An 18,304-nucleotide genomic window follows, 5' to 3' on the forward strand; every position below is an offset into this window, starting at 1 on the left:
GAAATCTCCTTCAGAGCTTTCTTTCTTTTGTAGACCTCTTTGCATCTAAGTTTCCTGTAAATTCCCTCACATGAGTGTGATCTTCTACGCTGCCCCCCAACTCCCCTCTTCCAACTCTGGGCCCAGAAGTTGAGTAGGCTTACTTCCCATGCCTCTTGCTTCTGTGTCAAGTTCAGAGAGCCAAATCTGTAGCGGATGGCAGTGAATCTTTTCCAGCAGGTCCCTGTAAATGTACTCACATTGGAAAAACCATTTTCCCAGCAGTAAGTCTGTTGTGTCTTTTGACTGAGTAAAAGGCATTAAATTTTTCTCTGATGTGTTGTTTTTACAGTAACAAATAGCAGGTGCATTGGAGGAGAAAACAAAAACACATGGTCTGGTGGGGATGTGGGTGAGCGAGTAAATAATTGTGAACATCGTGATAAGCATGGAGATCCCAGTGGGCATATGGGATACGTGAGAACAAGCACCTAAATCGAAGGGATTATCCACAGATAGAGTCCACGAGCCAAGGCATGCTCTGTCCGGGTTGCCTGGGGAAAGGAGGTGAAAAACAGGAATGGCGCTTCACTGACCCATGACATAGCCGTCCAGGTTGTATGAATTTATTCTAAGAAATAATTAGTAAGATGCCTGACAGTGTAAGACCTATTCCTTTGGCGTAATTTACAGGGCTGGAAGTATTACACTGGAATAGTACAGTCACAGAGATACCCAGCAATAGACAATGTGCATCCGTTACAGGTTTATGTGCAATGATTAGAAAATGATGTAATAAAACTAACAACACAAGGAAGTGTTCATTTAGTTCACTATTTGTGAGGGAAAAAAACAATTGCTAAACTTTGCCCACAATTTTCTTTAAGTGGGCAGGTATGGTAAAGAACCTGCCTGCCAGTGCAGGAGACGCAAGAGACACAGGTTCGATCCCTGGGTGGGGAAGATCCCCTGGAGAAGAGAATGGCAGCCCAGTCCAGTATTCTTGCTGGAAAATTACATGGACAGGGGAGCCTGTGGCCTACAGTCCGTGGAGTCACAAAGAGTCGGACACAACTGAGCAACAGCACGCACACACACGTATGTGTATCAGCACTTAAAAATTACGTTAATGGTGCTTTTATCTTGAAATTGAATTATGGATTGTTCTTTCTTGTACTTTTTCTGGCCCTGTATTGCCTCTGTGATAAAGACATGAAAAAATTATTAAAACCAGTGTCATTGAGACAGCTTTCAGTTGCCATTGCCTCTAATCTTCCCTTTCTGCAGCTTGTCCCCTCAAGAAGACTCGAGACTGACACGGACCATTTCTCCTGGGCGATACTAATCCTGTGGCCCTAACCTGGGACAGCATCATCTGCTCATGTTTTCATGAATCTAATATTGCGCTGCCTGGTGGTTCTCTTCTACAGAGCTCAGTTTTCCCCTCTTAACCTGAGCACAGCAGATCACTTGTCACACCTGGCACAACAGAAATACATCTTCATTTCTTTTTATATTAGTTTTAGATGAGGTTGCCCAGAGTTCCTTGTTATTTGCTCTACTGCCTCAAAAGTCCTCCCACCTCCCCTTGACCGTAGGACTCAATTTCCTCCTTTCCCAACTATGTACGCTCCATCTTTTCTGTCTTATCAGTGATTCTGATTTCGTTTGCAACGCAGCTGCATCATCTTAGCTCACCCGCCCCCCCATTGTGCACCTGTGCCCGCTCCACATCTCATTTTCTGAGTGTCAGGACCTGGTTGCCTCCTCCAGGTGCCAAGGAACCAGTAAAAAAAGCTGAAGAAAGTGTTGCTTGCTGCTGTGTTTCACTGCTGTTTGTTTCAGTTGAAACTCTGTATTCATCAATGTGAGCTAAAAATAAGTTGCAAGATTCTTTAGAAGTTTGGCAAGTTAACTGGCTCTTTGTTCTGTTTTTCCTCCTTTTCTGTTTGAATTCTTTCCCTTTCTCCATAGTTACATACTCTGTACTACCCAGTAGGTGCTTCTGACCGTCCTGCCACTTGGTCCTGTTTTATTGTTCGTGTTAGCTGGGGCTTTGCTCCCATCACTGCCTTTCAGGTGGCCAACCACCTCCTCTATCTCTCGGGGACCTAAGAAGGGGAATGCGAGGCTTCTGATCTTGATGCCCTTGTGCTTCCGCTCAGAGGCCAGGCTTTCAACTCTTCTGCCTTGCCCCACTCCAAGTAGCGAAACCAAGATGCCTGCAACCTGGAGCATGTATCTTACCACAAATCTGCACCTCCAGGAAAGCCAACAAGCTCACTCTTCTGTGCTCTATGCCCACTTTGGCATTATCCAGTCTCCAGTCTGAAATATCTTCACACTCTGTGTTAGTCAGTGGACATTGGTTCAGCTTTACCAGGCGCACGATAATTTATCTAGGTGACCCTGAGTTTAAGACTATGTAAATATAGCTCTGTATTAAATACTGTAGCAAATATTAAGGCTAGAATTCAAGTCCTCAAAGGGCCCATAGTCTACTATAGAACTAAAGTGAATGCATGATGCAGTTCAAAAATACTGCATTGCAGTTTGTAACTGGATGCTCAACTGAGTGATGCACAGACGTGTACCCATTCACATATATAATTCTACTGCTTCAGAGTAGTTTGTAGATACTTCCACTATTCAAACAGACTCCCACCTAGGGCCCCGATTTAGCAGTTTGTATGTGACAGCTGTTTTATGATTGGGATGAGGTGGTGGCTTTTTTTCTCTAGTGTGGATCTATGAATGATTTGCACGTAAGGGTCTGGAGAAAATGGACCCCACTGGATTAGAAGGAGTAGGGAAGACAAACGGGCCCATGAAAGCCAGGTTACACTTTCCCCTTGATGGCACAGGCTGGGGGTCTCTGTTATGGGTATAAGCAGGGGAACAAAGTGATGAACTGATTTTGTGAAGAAGTCATGGAGGGGTGGTGTGTGCTCTCAAAGGAGCCTGAGTGGATTTAGTTAAAATAGTCCTGATGTTATCTTGGAATAAATTGATGTGGGCCTGGCCCAAGAGGGTTACAGCAGAGCCAAGTGAGCACAATTAGGAAGGAAGAAAGGCTTGGCTGTAGGCAAGGACTCAGAGCAGAGTTAAGGGATAGCTTGGTTTCCTGGTTAACAAGGCAGTGCTGTTAAAGGGGAGTTGCCAGTCAGGGCCTCCTGATCTTGCCGCGTCATTTCCCTCTGCCTCTGTTGTCTGCTTTCCATCACTTTGTTTCCTTTAGATCCCTTTTATGTATAAAAGTGGTTCTTTCTGTGAAGCTGTTGGAGTTCCTATTCCCCAGAAAAATTCACATATATAATTCTCCTACTACTATTTCAGGTTGATTCATAGATACTCCCAGCATTCTCCCTGAAGCTCACTTATGTCACCAGGTAGAGAATTCCTGGGACTTCCATGGTGGTCAAGTGGTTAAGACGCCATGCTTCCAGTGTAGAGAGTTCTGGTTCATTCCTTGGTTGGGGAACTTAATAAAATTCCACATGCCGCACTGCATGGCCAAAAGATAAAAATAACTTTTTTAATCCCAAGAAAAGGGACTTCCCTGATGGTCCAGTAGCTGAGACTCCACAGCCCCAGTGCAGGGGGTTTGGGTTCTAGCCCTCAGGGAACTAGATCCAGCAAGCCACAACTAAGACCCCATGCAGCCAAATAAATAATTGAATTTGATTTTTAAAAAATTCCTCATGTGGCAACTATTTTATGATTGGGTTAAGGCTGGCTCTAACCTTACATTCTTTGAACTTTTTTTGTAAACTTACAAAATTATTCAGAATACCAGTCTACCATTGTTGTATTGAAATTAAAGTCATGGCCTCTTTGCCACAAGATGAACTGATGATTCAGGATGTCAGTGGTGCTAAGGCTTGTGCCTTGGAGATGGAGGCTTTTCTGCAAGGGGCCCTAGAACCGAAAAGCAAACTGTTTCTTTGTACAGTGTTAGGTTCTAATCCTTTTATGCTAAGTAGTAGGCTAATCTCCCTTTTAACAACACCCATGTCTGCCTTTGCAGAGTTGATGGTTTTATCTTCTAGTGGGAAAGCAGTAGTATCTCATACAGGAGAATTTCAAACTTGGCAAGAAGAGTTTTGTGCTGATCTGAATGGGGTTCCTGTCCCACGCTATAGCTTCTAGAAGCTTCTAGAAGCAACCTAAAAAGCAGAGTTTTCATCCCTCTCCTTTACTGTTGCCTCTGTGTATGCGTGCAGACGTTATTCACTTTTCCCGGCTGGCGATGATTTCTGTCCATTATGGACACTGCTGGTCGTTGCCATCTTTGTGCTGTGGCTGCTTGGAGAAGAAAGCCTCCGACAGGCGCAGGCTGAGTTCTGCCCCACTGCTTCCTTTCTCCCGGCTGGCCTGAGCTCCAGCCTGCCTTTGTGAGAAAGCAGCTATTAAGCAGACACAGCAGGCGAAGTTTAGAAGTCAGGAGTTTCATTCCTTGCCTAATGAAAAGGGATGTTGAGCCGCGGTTTCAGCCTGCAGGAAGTGTGGGGAGAGGAGTCGCCATTTGCTCGGTGGAGCAGGCACTGGTGGAAAGCAAACTTACTACCTTCTGTACCCTCCCAGGTCTTAAAAGTCAGAGTGCCCCCAAACCTAGGCCACAGAGGCTGGATTATGTAAGATTTGGGGATTGCCCCACCGAGAAGTCATGACAAGGCAGCAGAAGCAGGATCTCGTTTTCATTTTCTGTATGTACAGCTGTTAGTAGACAGGCATGTCACATATGCACTTTGCATCCTGGAAGAAAAAGGTACATAGTATACTCCTTTCAGGAACAGCACTGTGGTGAGCCTACCACTCTTGGTGTTTGATCCTTACTTCTTTGAGATAAGAGCAGGTATTTCTGCACTGAGGTGTTCCCACAGATCCTCTCTCTCTAGAAGCCCTTGTGTCAGACTGACGGAGGTTTTCTGGGGATGGCTCACCCAGGGCCCTTTCTGCAGCAGTGGGCAAACAAGGACATAAGCAACCGCAGCACAGGGCGGGAGACCTGGGTCTCCCTGAGCGGGCCTGAGACCGTTTAGCAACTTGGTCAGTGAGCCCTCACGCAGTGCGGCCTGGGTCCAGTGTACTGTTTACTCTTTAGTCCTGGGCAGGCAGCGTTTGTAGTTAGTATTTACAGATAATAATAACAAACTTTCACTTTTGTCTCTGTTTTGTTAAGAACTAACAACAACTTGGAGAAGACGATGGCACCCCACTCCAGTACTCTTGCCTGGAAAATCCCATGGACAGAGGAGCCTGGTGGGCTGCAGTCCATGGAGTCGCTAAGAGTCGGACACGACTGAGCGACTTCACTTTCACTTTTCACTTTCATGCATTGGAGAAGGAAATGGCAACCCACTCCAGTGTTCTTGCCTGGAGAATCCCAGGGACGGGGGAGCCTGGTGGGCTGCCATGTATGGGGCTGCACAGAGTTGGACACGACTGAAGTGACTTAGCAGCAGCAGCAGCAGCAGCAACAACTATTTCTCAGCTTAAGTATGATCTGTTGTTGTTTAGTTGCTCAGTCGTGTCCGATTCTTTGCGACCCCATGGACTATAGTCTGCCAGGCTCCTCTATCCATGGGATTTCCCAGGCAAAAATACTGGAATGGGTTGCCATTTCCTTCTCCAGAGGATCTTCCTGACCCAAGAGTTGGACCCGGGTCTCCTGCATTTCAGATAGATTCTTTACCACTGAGCCACCTGGGAAGCCCTTAAATATGATACTGCCTCTTGAGTGTAAATGAAATTTACAAAATTTGCCTGAAATCTTATCTAATTTAGCAATTGTATCTAAAGTATGAAAAGATGAAGTCTTTGAAGGTTTTTCCAAAATTAATGCCTGAATGCAACCAAGTACCTAATAATAATCTTTTTAGGAACAAGGTCCTAAACAAGGTCCTACTCATGTCCATCACGACAGTGATGCCGTCCAACCATATCATCCTCTGTCGTCCCTTCTCCTCCCACCTTCAGTCTTTCCCAGCATCAGGGCTTTTCCAGTGAGCCAGTTCTTGGCATCAGGTGGCCAAAGTATTGGGAGTTTCAGCTTCAGCATTAGTCCTTCCAATGAATATTCAGGACCGATATCCTTTAGGATTGACTGGTTGGATCTCCTTGCAGTCCAAGGGACTCTCAGGAGAGTCTTCTCCAACACCACAGTTCAAAAGCATCATTCTTCAATGCTCAGCTTTCTTTATAGTCCGACTCGAACATCCATGCAGGACTACTGGAAAAACAATAGCCTTGACTACACAGACCTTTGTTGGCAAAGTAATGTCTCTGCTTTTTAATATGCTGTCTGGGTTGTTCATAGCTTTTCTTCCAAGGAGCAATCATCTTTTAATTTCATGGCTGCAGTCACCATCTGCAGTGATTTTGGAGCCCAAGAAAATAAAGTCTGTCACTGTTTCCATTGTTTCCCCATCTATTTGCCATGAAGTGATGGGACTGGATGCCATAATCTTAAAGTTTTTTAAATGTTGAGTTTTAAGCCAACTGTTTCACTCTCCTCTTTTACTTTTATCAAGAGAGTCTAGCTCCTCTTCGCTTTCTGCCATAAGGGTGGTGTCATCTGCATATCTGAGGTTATTTATATTTCTCCCGGCAATCTTTATTCCAGCTTGTGCTTCAGCCAGTCTGGCATTTTGCATGATGTACTCTGCATACAAGTTAAATAAGCAATGTGACAATATACAGGCTTGACGTGCTCCTTTCCATTTGGAACCAGTCCGTTGTTCCATGTAAGGTTCTAACTGTTGCTTTTTGACCTGCATATAGGTTTCATAGGAGGCAGGTCAGATGGTCTAGTATTCCCATCTCTTGAAGGATTTTCCATGGTTTGCTATGATCCACATAGTCAAAGGCTTTAGCGTAGACAAGGAAGCAGAAGTAGATGTTTTTCTGCAGTTCTCTTGCTTTTTCTATGATCCAACGGATGGTGGCAATTTGATCTCTAGTTCCTCTGCCTTTTTAATATTAAGACTTAATTTTAAAGAATTCTGGTTTGTTTCAGATGTCATATGCATACTGTTATCCATATTTTCTGTTTGGAGTATGATGGTTTTTCCCCTTGGGGTAGTATGTTTAACCTTGGTTAAGTCCTAAATTTCTGCTTATGTCATAAGGCTCCCTTGGGATCATAGAGAGAAAGAAGAGTTTTGATTTACCACCTCCCTGCTTTTACAAAGAACCTGTTTTCTGACTTACTGCCCAGGCCCTGTTCTTTTTGCCTCGTAGTATATGAGGTGCTCTCCAGCCCCCAGGAGAGGCCAGGCGTTCAGCAATGTTCTCACATGAACCATCTGTTTACTGGGTAGGTCCGTTTATTTTGGTTGTCCTGATTGTTAGAACAGGAGAAGGCTGTAGGCAGTTTGTGCCCCCACAGGACCTGCAGAAAGCTAAGCATGCCTCGCCCTGAAGGGAAGCAACTTACAATTGGGGTGACGGTGAGCTTGCCTTGCCTCACAGCAGGTTTGTTCCCAAGACTCCTCCTTCGAGTTTATGGTAGCAAAATGGGGAAAGCTTGTTGGTGGCAGGGGAGACTGTAGAAACAGAACACAGTCTGGATACACACAGGGCTTAGGAGCTAAAAGAGTTGGATCTACTATTAGTGTGGAGATCCCAAGAGACCAGGGGCTAAACCTTGAGAATCAGCCCCCATCTGTGGTCATCATCAGATTCCCTGAATGATAAAGCACTGGACTAAAATTAAATGGAGAAATTCTGACCCACTTGCAATGTCTAAAGCCCTTGCCTTGATTCAAATTCAGGAGGAACTGTGCATTCAAGGAACGTGGGAATGTTTTCTTTCTGTTAACAGTTCAGAGTAGAGCGAGTTACAGTTTTTTTTAATTCTGTATTTTGATTTCTTACCCTCATCACGGAATGGAAACTGAGTAGAAAGGGAAGTGTTTTGTTTGTTGTTTCTGAACAGAGGATGTTTCAGATAAGTTGAGTGAGAGATAGGTCCCCTGGGTGGAAAAGGAGGCAAATGATGAGGGCCGCATATGTAAGAAATGACTGTTCCACTTTGCACTCAGCAACTCCCACCCAGTTTGATTTGTGAATTGGATTTAGAAAGCTAGGACTCTAGTAATACCTCTAGTTCTGTTCGTTCATGGAGCCTGGGTACGAGGAGGGCTGCAGTGTGGTTCATAGTGTGATGGTCCTACACCTTGACCCTGGTCTGGGCAATTTACTTTAACACTTTCTCTGAGATATGGTAACCCTAGAAAGTCTAGTTCATGAAGCAGACACATTCCTGAATCTTTCTCTGTCCCTAAACACAAATGTTCTTTACATGCCAGTATGCACAAAGTGTTAATCACTCAGTCATGTCTGACTCTTTGCAACCCCATGGACTATAGCCTGCTCTGTCCATGGTATTTCCCAGCAAGAATCCTGGAGTGGATTGCCATTTCCTCCTCTAAGTATTCGTGAAGGTCTTGACTAATTGCTTAGTGCTGTACCATCACCTTTGAGTCTGAGGTCCTTCATTGTTACACAAGTGATCAGGTCCCTGAAGCTACCACTCAAGGGATTAGAACGCAAAAGGTGGGAGATTGGACCAATTCAATTAGGACACAATTGCTACTGCTGCTGCTGCTAAGTCACGTCAGTCGTGTCCGACTCTGCGTGACCCCATAGACAGCAGCCCACCAGGCTCCCCGGTCCCTGGGATTCTCCAGGCAAGAACACTGGAGTGGGTTGCCATTTCCTTCTCCAATGCATGAAAGTGAAAAGTGAAAGTGAAGTCGCTCAGTCCATGGACTGCAGCCCACCAGGCTCCTCCGTCCGTGGAATTTCCCAGGCAAGAGTACTGGAGTGGGGTGCCATTGCCTTCTCCGAGGACACAGTTAGACCAATCCAATTAGGATGCACAAGTTGGTCAGATGTGTGTTGCAGGATCCCCTGCTAAACTCATTGTCATTACAACCTGAGAATGAGGCTTATTCTCAATTATGCACCTTTGCTAATTTCTTCCTGATTTAGTTATTATTTATTGGCCATGCTGCACAGCTTGCATGATCTTAGTTACCCAACCAGGGATTGATCTCAGGTCAGGCAGTGAAAGCACTGCATTCTTAACCACTGGACCACCAAGAAACGCCCTTCTTCCCCCATATTAAAAAGACTTCTGTACAATATTGCTTCATTCAGGGCAATTTATCTTTTTACCTGGGAGAAACTTATTTCCATTAGAATTGGAACGCTAGGTACATATATTGCATTGAAAATGTTTCATATGATTAAACCCAGAAAGAAACATTATTACTTCAAGAAACATTATTACTTCTGTTTTTCAGGAATACGCTCTTCCAACTGATTGTTCTTTTATGCCTGGAACAATGCCTTTCATTTGGAGACAAGTTAGGGAGCTTTCTCTGATAACAAGGTGAACAGCTGGCCTTAACTAGCAGCCAAGCCATGGTTACTGGACTTAGGGGAAGAGCAGACATGTACCCTCCCCACCATGGAATGTTCTGGACAACAGCAGTTACTCAGCAGTGTGCCCTCTGTAGTCACACATGCCCAGTGAACTGACCTCTCTTCTTGCCCCCTTTCCCTCCCTCCTTAGCCCTTCCCACTGTGGTTTGTATTTTCATTGATCACTTTTTTTTTTTTTCCTTTCTCTTTCTTTGCAGAGCTATTAAGAATGGCAAAGGATTGCATAGCAAGAAGGAAGTGCCTATCCACCGGGTCGCAGACATATCTGGGGTGAGTTGTGTCGTTGAATGGAGCCATGTGACTTCGAGGCGCCAAGAGCTTGGCTGCTGCTTCACTGAAGGGCCTCCGCTTATGTGTTTTCTGTAGCTCATTTGTTTTCAGGCACTGAATGTGAGTTTTTCCACGGCTTCTGCTAATGCCTCTGTAGAGATCCTGTTTTATTCTCTGGGAAAACAGAATTTAAACCAGGGCATAAAACCTCCCCGCTCTCCAACTGAATTTTTACTTAGTTGCTTTTCCATTTTCTTATTATCATGAGTTAGAAGATATTTCTCTCGAGTTGTGTTAAAATGAAATTACCTTAAATAAAAAAAAATGTTCCTGTTTAATTCTGTGACTGAAAAGTCTTAGTGGAAAAAAAATGTCAAATATAGATTTTCAGACAAGTTTAGCAATTAATCCTAATGAATGAGGCTGGAACGGTGTGAGCATCCTTTGAGCTAACAGATCTACTAGATGATAGAAAAGAAGAGGTGATGTAGATACTTTTGAGCTGCCTAAAGGCTGTGTCCAAATGACTGTTTGTGCCTAGGATGTTAACTTGCGTATTTAGGAGCTTCTGTGTCTGAATTAGATACCTTTGTTAATTGAGACTATTTATTCATTTATTCAGCAAGTGCCTACGGTGCCTGGAACTGTTCTCAACAGTGAGGGTATAACAGTGAACAGGACAGATAAAGACAGATAAGGTCCCTACATGCAAGCACTGAAGAGAGGCAGCAGTAGTGCCAGGGAGCGACAGCTTGGAAGAGACATAGAGCAGCCCAGGGCGGTCATGAGGGTTCTGAGTTTGATTTTGATCAGGGGGCCAGGGAAGACCTGTTGGCTGTCAGTTTCACCCTCTGTTCCTGGGACACACACCATCCAGTTCTGCTCACGTAGTCACTAATGGGTAAGGGGGGGCTCCAGGTCCTGTGTAGAGAGAGCACATAGCCCAGGGGACATGACAGAGGACGAGCTTGTCAGCCTCAGCCTGGACATTTGGACAGCTGGCCCTGGGCGCCAAGAAGAAAATGCTGTTGTAAACAGAAGCTCAGCCGAGCCCACAGCGGTGATGAATTCCAGTGAATCTTGTTCTGTTGTGTTCCCAAGCCTGACTCAGGCTCTACCTGTGGTTCCTTGTGATGGCGTCTAAACCCATCTGGCCAGCTCTCTATTGCCTGAGTGTGGTGTTCCCCTGTGGGCTTCAGTCACTGGGATTCTGTTAAACTTTCCCTCTCTGTGGCAGTCACTGCATACTACAGGTTGTACAGTGTGGCCTGTATTAATTGGACTTCAGTCACGATACCATGCCACTGTTCATCAAGTGAGGTACATGGTATGTGTCCCTCGTGGCTGAAGTCTGGTGTTCGAGCTGCAAGTGACTGTGTTGCATCTACTGAGGCTCATGTTTCACAGGTGACTTTCCCTGCACTGGTATCAGGACAGTTTTCTCTCTTGTTTACCATGCTGGGTAATTGTTCTTAATTTCTCTCTGTATCTGCTGTGGCATTCTCAGCCATATTTCTTTTAATGTCATTCTTTTGGTCAAATCAAAGGGTAATTTTTGTTTTGGTTTTTTAACTGCAGGGGGGGAAAGTTGTAAGATACCTATTTTGGAAAACATTGTGGTGACTCCTGCACTGAGAGCAGATATGCCCACCCCAAAGCTCTTGTCTGGCCCACTGGGGCCATCCAGAAGCTGAATTGAGCCTTGGGATGGTACTCTGTTTTGGCCTGCGGGGTTCGTGTTCATGCTTAGATTTCCCACTGGGATCGAAGTGAGGCCGTTGATGGCTTCTTGAGGCAGAGTTACACTTGTTTTGGGATTGTCCTCTTGGCATTCCCAGCATAGTGTCCTAGTGATCTTTAAGGCTATCTTTGAATCTCATGCTGCCTCCTACCTTGATGTGTTTCCTCTGTGTGTGTTTTGGTAGCCATGAATCTTAGGAAACATGTCTTCATGATCCACCCCCTAAACTGTAGTTCAGTTTCATACATACTTTTATTCTCTTTGCTGCCTAAATATTGGAGAATTGGTTTATTCTTACATTACTCAGAAATAAATGCAAGTCAAACTCCTCTACTTACCACATAAATAAGAGAGGATAGCTGGACCACGTGGAGAGTGAAAGTGAAAAAGCAGTCCATTCAATAGATGTCAGAATGACCTTGTCCACCTTCGTCACACATTATTCAGTTTAGGTTAGAGGCTTTTTTGGTGCCCTCTCTAACAGAAGAGTTTTGTCTCCCTTGTCTAACCTTCTCTTCTTTCTGTCACAGTATCATGTTCAGTATGTGTGTGTTGAATTCTCTTGCACTATTTAAGTGTGAGGTATGGGTCTCCAGTTTCCTGAAGTGTTCTGGCGATGTCACCGAGGGACCCGTGGTCAGGTAGGGTCAGTCAGGCCAATGGTTTACATCCAGGTGAACTAACAAACATTGGAATAAAGGTCATCTAAGACAAACACGTGTAATGGTTTCATTAAAGTTTGTAAAAAAAATTTTTTTTTAATCTTTGTGTCCCTCCCTCCCCTCATTGGCCACCCTCTCAGTTGCAGGCTGTGGTAAATGGCTCATTGAGCCAATAGTATATGCCGTATGCCACCACGATGCTGACTGTGAACCGATACTCATGCAGGACCTCTCACCCCACCCCAGGACACATCCTTGAGGGACAAAAAAACATATATGCTCTTAATATTTTGTTTTCTAAACACACTCAAGTAATATGCTCTGTGGAGGAGGTTATATATCATGACTGGGAGACAGATCACCCATAAACTTGTTCCAGTCTTAATGGCCTCCCACTCTTAGAGTTGGGTTTCTATCCATTGTTCCTATCTCTTCTCTTCTGTTTTGTAAAAAACGATTTCAACAGGTCAGGGTTGGAATGCACAAAGATGCCTCCTGTGGAGAGTTAGCAAGTGCAAGACCTGCTTGGCTGACTCCCTGCTGTGGGGAGTTAAGTAGCCCGGTGTAGGAGTGAGTGGCTGACTCTGCTTGGCCAGGTGAGATGCTGGCCTCATCCTATCGTGCTGAAGCAAGCAGGCCATTTCATGTGCACCCATCAGCTTTCCCCGGGACTGGACTGGACTGATTGATGTTGGCTACCAAACATGCTTTCTAACTTGGAGTTCTCTTGTGCCCAGTTGAGCTCTTACATGAGAACTCATTACAGTTTTTTCTTTTTTTTTGACTTTTCAAGAATGCTGCGATGGGTCCCCAGTGTTTAGATTGTGTTGGGCTTTAATTTTTGTTAAAGTAGATGATTTTTGACATCAATGTCAACGGAACGTAGAGTTTTTCATAAGGTTCATGGCATCTGTAATGCCAGATGCACGAACCTACCTTTTGACTGGGGCTAGGATAAACTTGACTCTTCTGCCTCTCTGCTCCTGTTTTTCAGGGTATCCACTAAGGGGGGAAAAAATCTGGGAGTTTGGGTCCTGAAACAGTTGCTGGTTTCCTTTATTTCTGATTTTTGAAAGGTGGAGGAAATAGGCCATGACCCACGCCTATCACCGCAGTCCTTGCTCCTCTTGTCCGCTTGCCCTCCAGGCCAGGACGGTTCCGTGAGCATGAAACCCACTGAGAATCTGATCGACTTGGTGCTAGATCTGATTGCATTTGTAGAGTGGTTCTGTGGCAACTGCTTCCCTTCATTCAACCCTGTTTTCATTATCCGTGCCTTTTCTTTCTCCCCGATCCTGTCTCCACTCCCCACCTCTCCGACACACAAAAAGTCAGAATGCGAGTTAGTGGAATGTAAGGCTGTTGCTTATCTCCAGGTTATTATTGTTTTTGCTGTAGCCTGCTCTGTAATAAATACAATCTCCCGCAGATATAACGTGCAAAACAGGCAATAAAATGTGGCTGGTGCCTGGCTTACTGTTGTTCTGGTAAATCAGACAAATCAATTATAGTTCTGAGGTGGGAGAGAGCGCCCCGCTCCTCAGGCTGCAGCCCACGATGCACCGGCTTCTCCTCTGCCCCTCACTGGCACTGGGCGCGTCCTAGTGACCCCTGGCCTGTGCCTGTGTTCACTGTGTGTCCTTTCCTCTTGGGTGCGTGTGGAGCTATTTGTGTGTTGACGACACCACGAGAGACTAGAGCCTCGTCCAGCATCCTGTCCACTCCAGCCACATTTCTAACAGTCCCAGAACGGGGTCCAATTGCTAGGATGGGCCAGTCCACCTCCGAATGTCTTCTGCATTTCCGTGATATGGAATCCTGACAACTCGGAAGCAGATTTTGCTGTTATTTATTCTGTTCTTCTGTCCTTTCATGTATTCCCACAGGGCTTACTTCAAAATTGTCTTCCTTGCTCACATTACATAGTCACTTCCTAGTAACTTCCTCTAGCCATGACTGGTTTTTGTTGGAAATGCATGCTGTTACTAATACGAATGTGCTGAACCGTGGCCTGGAATAGTCCAAGGACTGGCCATGGGGGTGGGAAGTGGATGGGGTGGGGCGGTGTTAGGTTTTCAGGTCCTTATTTCTCCATTAAATTGTGAAGCAAAGACCTACAGAGTTGGCCAGTGAGGGTCTCACATGTAAATACAGAGGATGGAAGTGTTCCTTTAGAATAAATACCAGGTAGAATGTTAAGCACGTCCTCCTGACCTCTGCCTCCAGGTTCTGGTTTTTCAGCGCCTTTTTCAACTTGAGTAGCCCTGTTGTCTTATCCTCAGGATATTGGCAGCAGCCTTTCCGGTGGAGGCTTATGAACTGTTACAGAGGTTGTCTTTTTTTAGCTCCCAATGGAGTTGGGCCTCAATGTAAGAGTTTTAAAATATTTTTGGCCAAAGGGATTTAAAATGTGGTTTGTCCAGCAAGTCTGAGGAAGGTGTATAGTCACACAAGGGCTATATAACTTAGGTCTGTGTTAACCTGCAGGTCCCCCTGTGTGTATTCCCACTTGGCTTGTTTAGATTGCTGACTCCTGCTTCCGTGACTCTTAAGGTTCCGCTCAGCTTTTCATCACCAGTGACTTGCTAGTACCAACGCTCCTTTCTTGTTTTCATAGCTCTTCCCTCTTTGGCTCTCCCTTAGCCTCTGAATAACCTCCTTAGCATTCGAAGGTCCCTTTTGTGCTGACTGCACAAGGTCACGGCCGAGGGCCCTGCCTAGTAGTTTGGTTGCTTAGCCCTCAAGCTCCCTTCACACCGTGTATTTGCTCCCCTGGGGAAATCCCAGAGGAACCTTGTCCTGCAAGAGCCAGCGCCCTGGCTGCTGACCTTGCTGCTGAAAGCCGCATGTGCTCCATAAGTTTGACAGCCCCTCACGGGGAAGGCATGCTGAGCGCCGGTGCTGGGTTCTTACGTGCTATTTGGCAGCTCTGGCTTTTGCCAATTTAGGGGAAGGTGCTGTTCTCTTTGTTCCACTCCTCCTCTCCCCCCACAGAAGGTTCTTGAACTCGTGTCACTCCAGTTGGACTGCAAGGTGCAGCTCATCAACCAGCAGTCTCCCAGCTCAGAAACGTGAGGCAGCCCTGTGGTCCAGGCAACTGCAACAGCAGAGTGGCAGCCACACTGGGAGTCTCTTCCTTCCTCCCATCTACTGGGCCTCTTTACTCTCTCCTTCCCCTCTCCACCTCCTCTCCCATTCTCTCCTGTCCTCCCCATCCTCCCATCTCTCCCCACAGCTCTCTTCTCCCCTTTCCTTCTGCAAGAGAGTTTGTAAGCAGACTTTGATTGTGGAGGAGTTGGCTTAAGCTGGTCACCCTCCCTAATGGCCAAGGGCATCTCTTTATGGCCTTTTGTCCATAGTCCTTGCAGCCCTAGGAGTCCTGTGTGGCCAGTTCTTGTTTTGTAAATCTCTCCTATTCACACTCCCCAGAACTGCAGCAGTATTCATCTCTCCTTCTAAAGAAACCCAAAAGCATTTATGCTTTCCATGGGGATAAGAGAGAAGTCTATCTTTCTTAGACTGAACATGTTTCTGAATGAAATTGCAAAGAAATGCTGGAATTTTAAAAAGATTGTATTTCAGCTTCTATCACAGTAGTGGTTGTATTTAAGCACCTCCTTTTACAAATTTAATCCAGTTTTCAACTGAGTTCCTCTATTGTCATTTTTTTTTTTTTTTTTTTGCACTGTCAGACACTAAATGTAAGACGTATTCTCTCACCTCTTTTATTTAGTTGGGAACATCACGAGAAATTGTTAGTAGAATTTGAAACTGGCAAGATGATTATTGGGTATCCTTTCAGTTGAATGCTGGGTGCTACCTGGTAAACCCTTTGGGGTTATCTGATTCTGTAGCCCCTTTGCTTTTATCTGGGTTGTTTTGCATGCCTTTGGAGAGAGAATTTCACTTGAAAACCTGATAAGGAAGCAAATGATTCCTGTTTGTATAAACGTGGTCCTGGATAAAAGTGGAAGCATTGGTCACTAAGTCATGTCCGATTCTTTTGTGACCCCATGGACTGTAACTCACCAGGCTCCTCTGTCCATGAAATTCTCCAGGCAAGAATACTGGAGTGGGTTGCCATTTCCTTCTCCAGGATATATATCTATATATCTCCTCCAGACCCTGCTTTGAATCACTTATAAACTCTTTCTGATTCCTTCATTAATAAGTGAATTAATAAAATTTTGACACATCTTCATTTTATATTTGTATAGAAGTCATGAGTTTTACTAGTTCCCTTTAAGAGGGGAGGCAATTGCAAGAACAGGAGAGCAACACCAGACTACTTATAACATTGTTTTTATTGGCTCGTCTGTACCTGAAAATGAGAAGAGTCATTTGGTTGTATAAGTTCTTTTAAGAAATAAAGTTCTAAAGTGAATATGCCTCTTTCATCCGCACAATGCCCCATTCCATGCCCCTGCCTTTCTTGGTCTTCTGTTTTCTTCACCAACAGGCTTTTGTGTTGGAAAATTCAGGTGTCTTAGTAAGTTGACATAGAAGGATTGGACACTGAGGACAGGGCCCTGTGTCTAGACATGTATTCCAGCTCTTAAATTCAGCACCTCTGAAGATATGTTTGATCAGGTGACTTGCCCAGAGGTGGACCATTGTTAGAGACAGGTTTTGTTTTTTTTTTTTCTTGCTTCTTTCAGTAAAATGTCTTCCAAAATAATCTGTAGACTTGATGTCCTCCTGCAGTGAATTCTGTTTTCAGGAAGTTTTTCTGCCACACATTTGTCTAGTTCCCTTCTGATTTCTTGTTTAACTGACTTCACTCAGAGGGATACATACAAATGAGCTCTGAGAAGCAGAGTCCTCCCTTTCATTTAAGTGGCCTGAGCTACAGTTTTTTTGTCTTTCTTCCTTTGTTCAAAGAAAGGAGAGAGGAAATTGAGGGAGTCCTGGAGCATTTCTTCCAAAGAAAAAATGTCATCTGTTTTCAGAGAGTTGCCTGTGGTATAGACTCTGCTTCCACTGGTTCATGCTCTTCAGTTCTCTTTCTGTTCTCTGGGCGTATGGGGAGATTGTTCTGTGAGTCTGTTTCGTGGGTCCAAATTGGCTGAATGAGCCTGTTACAGGCCTGGCTAAATGAATGTTCGGGTATGCAGGAGGCAGTTGATAAAATTCCTGATTCCCAGGTTCAGGTGTGCGATTGGGTTGTTCGATTTGTGCCATGACTGCCAAGTGATGTGATAAAACCTGAAACGTTTCTGCCCAGCCATGGCTTCACTCTTCACTTCCCCATCATAACACTACTTAGCCCTAGATTGAACTCATTTTGTCCTGTGGCTATCGCTTATATAAACATCTCAAAGTAAGTCATTTTACTAACACAGACATTCTGCTTACTCGAGTTTTAAGGCTTTATTTAGCATGCTTCCGACTTATTCCCTGCAGAATGTTGTACAGAATGTTGGACACTCCTCGCAGTGTTAACTTTCAGATAAATATCCTTGAATCAGACCTTAGGGCAACTTTGGAATTACCTAGTAATTTTGTGCCTCAATTCCTCATGAAAAGGGTATTCTCAGGAATAAATGATAGAATTTGTATAATAAGATTAGATTTGGGACTATTTGAATTTGGAGGAAGACCTGTGTTCTCTTGTAGGACATTACGGCAACATGCCTGGCTACTTCAGCCACCATATTCATTCTATTCCATTATTTCAAGTTGTCAGTCCTCTGACTCCAACTGCATTATTGATGAGCTCTTTTTGAGTAGCTGTCTCTTCTCTCCTGGCCGTGCCCTCCTCCTCCTCCAGGCGGTTTCTCTTTTTCCTGGCAGTTTTCCCCTTTGATCTTCACTGCCTTCTCATGGTACCTTCCTTCAGCATTTACACAATCACTTATTATAGTAATTTTGTATTTGTTAATGTATTGATTGGTAACTGATCTTAGTTGGCATATGTACAATGATCTTCCTTAGTAGTTGCTAAACTCCTGAGAAAATGATATCTTTTCTCTGTCTCTTTACAGAGCCTGATTTAGATTTGATTTACCAAGGGATGACCTAAACAGAATGAAATTGCGTTTGAACGAATGTGACCCCCTAGATCCTAGATGTATGGTTAACTGTGCTGGTTAGTAACTAGAAGTGAGAGGCTGGTAGAAGGGTGCAACAGGAGGATGGCCTGTTTTCTGGAATACAGCAGCAGTATGGAAAACCTGGTTAGCAGCATGAGCCCGAGTAT

At 44.7% G+C, this 18,304-nt stretch overlaps 1 protein-coding gene across 1 annotated transcript in view; it reads left to right on the forward strand.

Moving 5' to 3' along the window:
• SND1 (staphylococcal nuclease and tudor domain containing 1) overlaps positions 1-18,304 on the forward strand; it is a 422,171-nt gene that overhangs the window by 234,527 nt on the left and 169,340 nt on the right. The window contains 1 exon segment of the mRNA NM_205784.1: positions 9,630-9,702. Coding sequence (NP_991353.1) covers positions 9,630-9,702 — 73 coding nt within the window.

The sequence above is a fragment of the Bos taurus genome, chromosome 4, assembly GCF_002263795.3.
Source record: "Bos taurus isolate L1 Dominette 01449 registration number 42190680 breed Hereford chromosome 4, ARS-UCD2.0, whole genome shotgun sequence".
In the NCBI taxonomy this organism is placed as follows: Eukaryota; Metazoa; Chordata; class Mammalia; order Artiodactyla; family Bovidae; genus Bos; species Bos taurus.